General features: G+C 34.4%; 1 protein-coding gene across 1 annotated transcript; it reads left to right on the top strand.

The window, feature by feature from the left end:
- The first annotated feature begins 4,548 nt into the window (after window positions 1-4,548).
- On the top strand, window positions 4,549-6,253 carry LOC125847087 (uncharacterized). The gene is made up of 2 exons (XM_049526794.1): window positions 4,549-4,564; window positions 5,760-6,253. The coding sequence occupies exons 1-2, from the start codon at window positions 4,549-4,551 to the stop codon at window positions 6,251-6,253; spliced, it is 510 nt and encodes a 169-aa protein (XP_049382751.1).
- The last annotated feature ends 5,632 nt before the right edge of the window (window positions 6,254-11,885 follow it).

Genomic DNA, 11,885 nt, shown 5'->3' on the forward strand with positions numbered 1-11,885 from the left:
CTACTTATTCAGCTTCAGCCTCCTCTCTTCAAGTTCGCTCCAACACATGTTCATGCTCAACACCTGTAAAAATTTGGTCATTAAGAATTTTACCACTCCTGGTGGTATTAGTCATGCAATGCCCGTTCTTCTTAGGATTTTGAATAGTGTCACTTGGTAGTGACCTATTCTTTCTCTGGTTTAGTGATGCTGAAAGTTTCCCCAACTGCTGCTTTATTTGCTTGATGAAGGTTGTGTGTGAGTCTACCAATTGACTCATACCGGAGAAATCACTTTTCATCTCCTTCACCCCTGCATCAGTTCACTCAACTTTTTGAAGCACCTTGGCCAACATGTCTTCCAGCTTAGACCCGCTGGAACAACCACTTTCCAAGTCTCTATTACCTGTGGCACATATACACCACTGCGATCATTTATGTACCCATCTTTGTTCTTCCAGTTGCCCTGCTATTTATTCGTTGGCTTGTCATATTGTACATCTCTGGAGTAGTTTCGACTTGCGTTTCCAGAATTGTAACCTTGGTTTCCCGAGTAATAATTCCAGAAACTTCCTTGGTTGCCCAAGTATTTAGTCTTCTCATCTAGATCGATGTCCTGATCTTCATGAATGTTTAGAGGTCTTACAACATTTACCTTTTCAGAATTTGCGACAACATGCTTGGTGAGAAGATCTATTTGGGTCATCATATGTGTCATGTCCTGATCCCTTTTTTCTTCTATTTTCCTTTGTTCAGCTTAAAGTTCAAAAGTGAACCCAAGATCTCCTACTTTTGCATTCCTGGTGTACCATGCCCTATTATTCTTAGACACCTCATCCATCAGTTGCATGCTCTCTGAGAATGGTTTCCTCATGAATGATCCTCCACACACTGCATCAGCAACAAGTTTAGTAACATAATTTAAAGATCTATAAAAAGCCTGGTTCAAATGTCTCTCGGTAAGACCATGATTTGGACATTTCTTCAGCTTTTGGTTGAATCTCCACCATGTGTCATGCATCGCTTCTCCGGGTAACTATTTGTGGGCACTTATCTCATCCTTCATATGCAGCTCTTTTGATTCAGGAAAGAATCATTCCAAGAAAGCCTCCTTCAACTCAGTCCACGTCCTGATTGAGTCATCCGACATCTCATTCAACCAATTGGTTGCCTCTCCAGTAAGAGACAATGGAAACAACCTCAATCTCATTGTTGTTTGGCTAACTCCAGGAATTTCTTGCGATTTGCATATCGCCACAAAGTTCATCAAATGTTGATTCGCATCATCACCAGCTGCACCTCTGAACATACCTTTCAAATTCAGCAATTGAACCATAGTGTTGGTGATTGTAAATTTCGCATCTGGAGATAGTGCAGGTAACACAATTGCTCATGTTGCTCTAGCTCCATCCAAGTCTAAGTCATCCTCTTCATACATCATGTGAGCTGGATATTGTGCTCGACCCCTTGGAGCTAGTGGTTGGCAATGGAGAGGAGCTATTTCTTCCACTCCTGGTTATTCATCCACCACCCTAGGCGGGTAATTCACAACATTCTGTTGAATACCTCTTGCATCGGTTACAGCTTCCAATCCCAATCTTTGCCTCTGAGCCTCAAGTTCTTGTGCATTCACCATTTTGTGAATTGTTTTCCGAAGTTCTGGATCGTATAGGATTAATGGGGCTCCCTTACTTCTAGTATTTGGCATACATAATCGAACTCACCTATAAGAGACACAGACAAAGAAAAAGACGTAAAATTAGGAAATATAACTTCGTTTTGGATAAAAGCTAGTAAAAAACTTCTGAATTGAAATTCTCCAGCAGCGGCGCCAAAATTTGATACATCCAAACTTACACCTCAATTAAAAAGTATAAACGGTCGAGTCAATTTATAAAACTCAACGTGAGTTGAGGTCGATCCCACAAAGAATTTATTTATAGAAATAATTTCATTGTCGCATTTACCCAAATGTTGTTATTATTTCCTAAAGAGAACAATTACGGAATGTAAATTGGGTTTAGTTGTGATGTTCCAGTAACTAAGATTGGTAATCAAAATCCAGATTAACAATTAACAGAGTACTAAGTTCTATAGTTTTTCGATAATTAAATGAAACTAGGACTGTGTTCCATATAACGTTGCATCTCATATTTTTCCGTAAATGAGTTTGAGGCAATTCATTTCTACAAAATACAGGCGAGATAGATATATCTAACACTTCTCAGTCTAATTAGATAACTCTCACTCAAGTCCTCTCAGTCCTAGAGTGTTAACAAGTTTTACCCTCACTTACTATAATGTTAAAATTCTTTTCTCTCGAACTCAAACTTTAACTCTATTTCTTCAGGTTAATTTAGCTTTTTCCCAACTATTATTTTTCTCTCAAACAAATGACAGATATAGTCTAACTCTAATGTGTGAACTCATCAGAATACATGAATAACGAAAGCTAAATTATAATTTGCAAATATAAATCGCCTTCCACTTGTTTTACAAAATTACACTTAGATTTACCTCATAGATCCCACAATCCCGGTTATGGTAATTAGCCACTCATTATTTCACGTAAACATACAGAAGTATATAATGAAGACATGATAAGAAAATACTTACGAAAATAAGCAAAAATGATAAGCACTTTGATAATTCAAAAACCAGAAATACAACTTCCAAACTTGATTCGATGTTAATGTCAAAAACCAAAAGCTAAGAAAAATTGAAACTTAGTCATTCGTACCAGATAAGATGAGATAAAAACTCAAAATAACCTAATTAATTTCAAATAAAGTGTTTAAAAAAAGTCTTACTCGAAGTAGGACTGAACTGTCGGGCACTTCACGGACACTCTGACGATCCATCAAAGGCTTCACGGTCCGTGAAGCCCTTTGTGGTCTTTACTTGGCACGTCTGAAACTTGGATCTTCAAAGCCAACACTGGATAGGTACCCCGGACCATCATAAGGACCACGTTCCGTCTGGGTGTCTTGGTCCTTACATGGTCACTTCCCATTTTAGCTCATCGAGGCCTAGGCACTGGTTCAACTCTATGAGCACCTTCATGGATCGTTGTGAGGACCACAGACCGTGAGGTCGTCCGTGGTCTTCACTTGATATTGCCAAAGTTTTCCTTCTCTACACCTGCTCACTGGAAAGGTCCTTCACGACCCTCATCACGATCCGTAGTGAAGACCACGGTCCGTGAGGCCGTCCGTGGTCTTTACTTGCTTCAATTCTTCTGCATTTTCCTCTTTTCTTTCTTATTTCACATCCACCTGCTTTACATGTACAAACATTACCAAACACATCATATCACATAAATACACTCGATTGTAGTATTAATCCTTAGTTTTCAAGCGTCAAATGTGTCAAGATTTCGCGGCACATCACTTATACTATTACATTAATAATAAATAAATTTGAACTGCGATCAATTTAGTAGTAATAGTAAAGAAAATTTAATTGAGTTTGAAGTTTTAAATATTGACAATAAAATATATCAACACAATGGAATTATTTAAAATGTAAAATAATTCAATAGAGCATATAAACTTACATTCAAATTGTGAAGAAATACGTTAATCTAATGAATTAATTATTAAATGACGTTTGGTATGAGCACAATCTTAACTTTGGATAGAACAAAAATTGTGATTATGTCTGGAAAGAAAATGATGTGAGACAATCACCCTAAGAGGATCTTAGCTTAAAAGATCTTATATACAAATTCATTAAAAGTGATAAAGAGAGACTTGTGCAAAATAATGCAATCATTGAAACCTAACAATACAAGTGAGGGGCGCAACTGACACTTGATGCTGAAACTTAGGTATGAGTTGATCTTGTTGAACCATTTCTTAACAACACATAACAGTCACACACAATTAATAAAATAAACAAGTATATCTTGCACTAAAAATAAAGACTCGATTGAAAATACAACTATCAACATCAAAATAAAATAGCTACTTCGAATAGTTCATATAAAGCAATAATTAACTAGCACACAAGTTCTGTTTAGGTCATCAAGCCCACCATAATATCTAGGAAATATAATCTCTATACGAGTTGTCAAGATCATCATGAACTTTATACAAAATCTCAAAAGAGGTATATACATAATAATTAAGGATCACATGCCACTAATTAGAAGTAATCTAAAAAATACATCAAAATAACTATAACTATAACCACAACCAATTAACAAACAAGACCAATACAATAATTTGCAAGCCTCCGTGATTATAATACTTGGCCAACATAAGGCCCAACCTGTAAGAATTATTATTAATTACTATTAATTATTTCTTACTTATGGTCCAAGTTTACTTGGAAACAAAGTAATACCATAAATAATATTTAATAAGGAATAGATCTCGTCCGTACATTGGTTACTTGATGGACGTACCAGATTAAGTCATAACCTCTATAAATTGGTCCTCCCTCCACCCATTAGGGTTACCACATATTCTCTACATTAATTTCATCGTTGACGGTTGTGGTAACATAGAGTTAGGACAAGGAGGTAGAAACCAATTTATGACTAACGCTTCCGCTTCTCTCTGTGATGATGTCTTCCTCATCAGGTATGTTCCCTAACATTCTCTATATAAGATTATCATGTTCAAGATCCTGAAAGTATTTAATCTAACATGTGGCATCAGAGCCTGAATTATTTTTAACGGATAATTTTACATATATATGCAAATAATTGTCATGTAAGCGGTGGAATTTTGACACGAGAATATCCACGAATCAGTGCCTCAAGCCTTGGTACGTGGAAAGTTTTTGTTTAAGACATAAAAGTATGTGATCTTTTAGCCCCTAATTAATTAAATAAATAATAACTACTACTAATTTGTAATTGAAAATTTGTTAAAACCTTTGGATATGTCAGGTGCATTAGTGCACCATTATTCTGAAGAATTTCCTACCAATTATTTATTCTTGTTTTGAATAGTTCGTGCACGCAAATTAGCATACTCTGCATATATTTAAGATTTCCCACTTCATAAGTCTGCAGAATATGATCTCTGATGATATATTGCGTAAAAATGTATGAATTTGTATATCATAGAATAATCTTCCCATAATGTAATAATTATGTTTTGTTTTAGATTGTGCAATGAATTAAAGTGGTCGTTATACTAAGCAATAAATAATGTGTATTTAGTGCAATATAGTTTGTTAGTCACCAAAGTGGCCAAACTAGAGAAATTAACGTCTACACATATCATATTTATGATCAATTGATGCATGTATTATGTTTCTATAGTTTGTTAGTCACCAAAGTGGCCAAATTAAAATGTATAAAATTATTCACATGCACAAAATTTTATGATATTATGTGTGCATTTATATTTATATGGTTTGTTAGTCACCAAAGTGGCCAAACTAGTATGGTTAAGAGGAATGTGCATTCATAAAATTGTCATTTATCTATGAAAGTTAATGAAATGCCTATATTGAAAATAAATAGATAAATTGACTTTCACAATTGCTAGAACTTAAGAATTTACCCAAAGGTGAATCAATCACTCTACGAATAGTGAAAATTATGAGGTAAATTAATCTCTTTAGTCAAGCATATATTGTATATCCAAAGATGTCGTATATGTTTGATTAAAAAAAATATTCAATTACCTATTAAAGATAAAATTAGCATTTAAATTATGATAATGTGTCGTAGTATCTACCCAAAGGAGAATTACGATATATTTTTATCGTTTTACTGAATTCACATTATTTTCTGATTTGTGACCATGTATATCTATTTTGCAGTTATTCCTCTTCATTCGCATGCTTCGTCTGTTACTGTGTTCAATCGATTAAACTTCTCTGAATGGCATGAGCAAGTACAGTTCCACTTAGGTGTAATGGATCTTGACTTGGCTCTGCTGAATGACAAACCTACTGCCATTACTGATAAGAGCAGTGAGGATGAGAAGTCTTTTCATAAATCATGGGAACGCTCTAACAAATTAAGCCTTATGTTCATGCGAATGACTGTTGCTAACAACATTAAGAGTACTATTCCACAAACAGAAAGTGCCAAGGAATACCTGAAGTTTGTGGAAGAACATTTTCGTTCTGCTGATAAGTCTCTCGCTGGTACACTAATGGTTAAACTCACGACCATGAAGTTTGATGGGTCGCATAGTATGCAAAATCATATCATCGAGATGACTAACATTGCAGCAAGACTTAGGGCCTTGGAGATGAAAGTGGATGACACCTTCTTGGTTCAGTTCATTCTGAACTCATTGCCTCTTTAGTATGGACCATTCCAAATTAACTATAACACTATTAAGGATAAGTGGGATGTTAGTGAATTGTCCAGTATGCTTACCAAGAGGAGTCAAGACTTAAGAAACAAAGAGGTCATTCCATTAACCTCATAGGTCAAGGACCAGGTAAAGGACTTAAAATGAAGGCCAACAAGTTTAAGAAAAAGAAAGCACCTGCTAAAGTTCCACAGGATGCTCATAAGGAACTCAAGGCTGATGTGTATCGCTTCTGTAAAAAGGAAGGACACTATCAGAAAGATTGCCTGAAACGTAAAGCTTGGTTTGAAAAGAAAGGTACATTTAGTGCTTTTGTATGTTTCGAATCAAATTTAGTAGAAGTTCCTAATAATACTTGGTGGCTTGATTCTGATGCAACTACTCATGTATCTACTATGTTTCAGGGATTCACTACGATCCAAACTACAAATCCAAATAAGGATTTCGTATTTATGGGAAATCGCATGAAGGCTCAAATTGAAGGCATAGGAACTTATCGATTGATCTTGGAGACTGGACATCACCTTGATCTATTACTGACTCTTTATGTTCCTTCAGTTTCTAGAAATTTGATTTCCCTTTCAAGACTTGATGTTTCTAGATTTGATTTTAAGTTTGGACATGGATGTTTCAATTTATATAAGAATACTATTTTTTATGGTTCTGGTGTTCTTATTGATGGTTTATATAGATTGAAACTCGATAATAATTTTTTTGAATCCCTGCTTACTATTCATCAAAATATTGGAATTAAAAGTAGTTCACTAAATGAAAGTTCTGCTTATTTGTGGCATAAACGTTTGGGTCATGTATCCAAGGAACGATTAAAAAGATTAGTAAAGAATGAAATTCTTCCGAATTTGAATTTTGCTGATCTTCATCTATGTTTGGATTGCATTAAAGGAAAACAAACCAAACATACCAAGAAAGGTGCCACAAGGAGCACTCAGCTTCTTGAAATTATACACACTGATATTTGCAGACCCTTTGATGTTCCATCTTTTGGTGGTGAAAAATATTTTATCACTTTTATCGATGATTTTTCACGTTATGGATTTATCTATTTGTTGAAAGAAAAATCTCAAGCAGTGGACACTCTCAAAGTGTACATTAATGAGGTTGAAAGACAATTAGATAGAAAAGTGAAAATCATTAGGTCAGATAGAGGTGGTGAATATTATGGAAAGAATAACGAATCAGGACAATGTCCAGGTCCATTTGCAAAATTCCTTGGAGAACATGGCATATGTGCACAGTATACTATGTCAGGAACACCTCAACAAAATGGTGTTGCAGAAAGGCATAATCGAACACTTATGGATATGATTAGGAGTATGATGAGTAATTCCTCATTACCCAAATCATTGTGGATGTATGCTCTTAAAACCGTTGTATATTTATTAAACAGGATTCCTAGTAAAGCAGTTCCAAAGACCCCTTTTGAACTGTGGATGGGAAGGAAGCCTAGTTTAAGACACCTGCATGTTTGGGGTTGTCAAGCGGAAGCTAGAGTTTATAATCCACATGAAAAGAAATTAGATTCTCGAACGGTAAGTGGTTACTTTATTAGTTATCCAGAGAAATCTAAAGGGTATAGGTTTTACTGTCCAAATCATAGTTCGAGAATTGTTGAAACCGGTAATGCAAAATTCATTGAGAATGGTGAAAGTTAATGGGAGTGTTGAACNTCCCTAAGTCTAACGACTATTATGTGAAAGTCCCCTTATATGCTTGAATGTCTCCAAAATGGTTTCTTAAAGAATGTTGGTCTATTGATGTCATGTTATAAACGAAATGTCCTTATCTAAGGTAATCTTAGGGAACACTTAAGTGTGCTTGAAGAGGTTGTATGGGCGGTCACTTCTTGTCTCACTCAAGTGTGTCTTAAGATTATATTAGGTAGAGGTCCTATGGTAATGAAATGACATGTGTTCTTTTAAAGTTAAGCATGGGTTGTATATGGACTTATGTTAAGTATGTGTGTGCTTGGCTATGGTCTCATATGTTAATGTTGACTTGTATTATGTCTCTTATACTTGTAAAGGAAAGATTTTATCAAATGATATGAAAGCATTACTTCCTTGAAAATGTCCTTTTTGGCATGTTTTTGCATGGTCTCCATACTTAGTACTTAATTGTGCTAACCCCTTTCTTTCCCCTTTTGAACTAAAGTGTAGGGATTTGGAGATGATGACATGTCATGGCTTTGATAGGTTTCTAAGTGTTGAAGATGAAGACTTGGTGAGTCCTCATAGATTCGAGGACAATACCCAATATGTTCTTTTATGTCTTTTTAGTATTGTTTAAGTTGTGTACGGGATTGGTCCCAAATTTTGTACTCTAAAGTATTAGATGGTTTTGAGACATCATGTATAAAGTCTAGAAAGTCTTCTGCTTGCTATTATTATTTTTTAAAATTATGAAATGTTTTCTTGGTAAAGAAAGTTTTAAATTCCTTATGGTTTTAGTGTCTATGCGATGAATGAATGCTAAGAGGCTAGTATTAGACCTCTTCGAGGTCGAGTACGCCGGTTACGACTAGGGGGTGCTCTCGGGTCGTGACATTAAGACATCACGGGAATATGTTTTGCTACTCGATAGACCTGTATGATCGGCTTTCAGGATCTAAAGACAAGAATGCAATGCCCCCCGACAAAGGAACATCTACACAAAATTATGTATCTAGCATGAAAGTTGAAATTAAAGTATAAGGAGTGAATGGAAAATGCAAGGGTGAAATGAAAGTAAAACACCTTACCTATCTATCTATAACGAGACAACAGATAAACGCATAACAAATAATAACTTGAGCTTGCCCGATAGGTATAATCAACGGACAATCATCATAAGTTCGAAAAAGTATTAAAAAAAAAAATTGTTAAATACCTCTATTAGCCCCCTACATTAACCCCAATGATCATGTGAACTTAACTAAATTTGTAGGTGTTGTGATTCAATATGGATCTTAGGTCTGTGGTATAATATAGTTGATGCCTCATAGGTACAACTTGCTCACCCTGTAGGTATAGTCTTCTCAATCGGTATGTAGGCTTAATTTAGTTTCCTAGCCAATAAGATTTGTTTTCCTCACCCGTAGGCTCGTTGTATCAATCAATATATAGACTCATAATTTTATTTCTGCATAAGCCAAAACATTCTCATGAGTAGTAGACGATAAAAATATCATAATAATAACAGATAATCCTAAGCAACCTCAACACATCTTAACATGCTTTTCTTGGTTGTTCAGTTAGGACTAAAGTACTACTGATAGAAACTATATGATGTTGTTATAGCCAAATAATAATGCTCAACTATACCTCACAATTAATTAAGATATAGACGGTTGTATATACAAACAATACTCAATTTTATAAACCGGGGTCGAATCCACAAGGATTGATGAACAAAATTACTTACTATTTGTTCATAAATTCAATCTAGCGGGCACATTGCAATAATGACAAACATATAAAATAGGGGAAATTGTAACAAGGGAATAGTTTCAATTGTGAAAATTACTATGCAAAACGAGAGGGAATTTCTCAAGATTAGAAAAGACTAGGAATGTGTGCAATTCAATGGGGTTTCAAACTTGCTAGATAATGACTAACTAGTCTAGAACCAACCATTGCTAGCCTTTTTCTAAAAATAATATTCAAAGTTCTCTCGACCCAATGAATATGTCTTTCTTGGGTTTTTCTAAACCCCAAGACCTTACAATTCAAATCAAAAAATTTAGCTTCAGTGGGTATAGACTATCTCTAGTTCTAACCCTTAAATGAAAATTCAATTGAATTTAGACTATCTCTAGCTCTAATCAATTGATTAAATCTCAAGTCCTTCTTATTGAAGTCTTACCCAACTTCACTTCCTTTTCTCAAGAAAAGGTAAAATTAGAGAATTCAATTAATGTTTGCAACCATTAATTTTTAGATTAAATCTCGAAGACAATAATAAATCCATGCATAATAATCAATTCTAAGACTATTTAGTCACTACCTAATCAAGTTTACACACCCATCATGTGCGCACACACCCTAAAAAATAGTTTAGCTACTCATAATAAAGGAAATGAAAGTCAAAATAAAGTAGTAATACTTCGTTGTATTCATATTCAATAGGAAAAAAATATTTCCAGTTTTATTCTTCAATAAATAAAGTAAAATATATTATTTCTCTACCACAATATTCTACAATTTCTAATACCCCAATTCGAGAAGAAGAATATAGCCTATAATTGCTATATCTCCAAATTGACCTTAGAACCTTCTAAAGAACATTCTTTTTCTCATGTATAAATTTTCCCTTTTTGTTTCCATCAGCTTCACTTGCATTTCGCAAGTTTTAAGTCTGATACATACAAGTGCAACAACAATTTCATTCCAGATTTACTCAGTTGAGCATGATCTGACCTAAATTTCCTTCGATTAGCATTAAAATATGATAATAATTCATGTTTAAGAGTTGAATAAGTTGATAAAATACCAATTTATCACTAACTTAATTGAATAAGGCTACAATTAATATAACGCAAATATACAGGTCATATAACAAGCTTATGCCATCAGGATCAAGCCAAAAGAGGAATTAAAGTCTTAATGTACCTTCAAATAGAAACCTCGAGGTGTCCCTATAATGTTTGACCACATAATTGTAATACAAACCATGTTAGAATCAACGAGGCTACAAGAGTGAGTCATAATTAATTGATAAGGCGTTAAGGTCGTTCTTAGGACCAACTCACTTTTTCTCAACAAACAACATCAAAATATTTATTAAACCAGCAGCTAAGAACATAAAAAAAAACAATAAACCTCTTACAAGAGCGGCAAGCAGGGGCGGAGCTATAGTATTAAATGGGGGTTTGGACGAACCCACTGGCTTTTACGTAGACCGTATATACGTACTAAAAAATCATGGACAAATATATTTAAATATTGTGTGCGAACCCACATCAAACTAAGGTGGGTGGCGTAGTGGTAAACGCGAGCAACTTTGATTCTTGGGATGGTGGTTTGACCCCCACTGGCAACTATTCAATTTTACGGATTTTTAAATTTTGGATTAAAAATGTGCTTTGTGCCTATCTTTTACCCTCCTTTAATTCAATTTTGATTTTTCTAAATTCTTTTTCAAATAATAAAATAGAAAATTGATAATTGAAAATAAGAAAAAAAGTAGTGTCATACTCCAAAACAACAATGACTATTAATTTCAAAATAGATAATTGTAAGTAACAAAAATATAGTGTCATACTCTAAAACAACATCTCACTATTGATTTCTTTTGAAGCATTCAATAAAATGTTAAACCCAAAATATATTTTTTTTTAAAGTTAGGGTTCAAATTTTTACTACCTACTTCATTGCTACTGCTTGTTGTCAAAGAGACCTCTGCCCCGGTAAGTACTATTTACTCTTCTCAGTTCCTCCTCGGCTCTCCCTTTTCTCTTTCTTTTTTTTATTTGTCTTTACATTGTATAACAATTTATTCAAAGATATTATTTTTAATCTTTGATTTTAAGATTGTTCCACGTATTAATAATTGATTATATTAATTAAGTTATTGTTTGCTTCTCGGAACTTCAACTTTCAAGGCAAGAGTGGCTCAAGGGTGAAGC

The sequence above is a fragment of the Solanum stenotomum genome, chromosome 12, assembly GCF_019186545.1.
Source record: "Solanum stenotomum isolate F172 chromosome 12, ASM1918654v1, whole genome shotgun sequence".
In the NCBI taxonomy this organism is placed as follows: domain Eukaryota; kingdom Viridiplantae; phylum Streptophyta; class Magnoliopsida; order Solanales; family Solanaceae; genus Solanum; species Solanum stenotomum.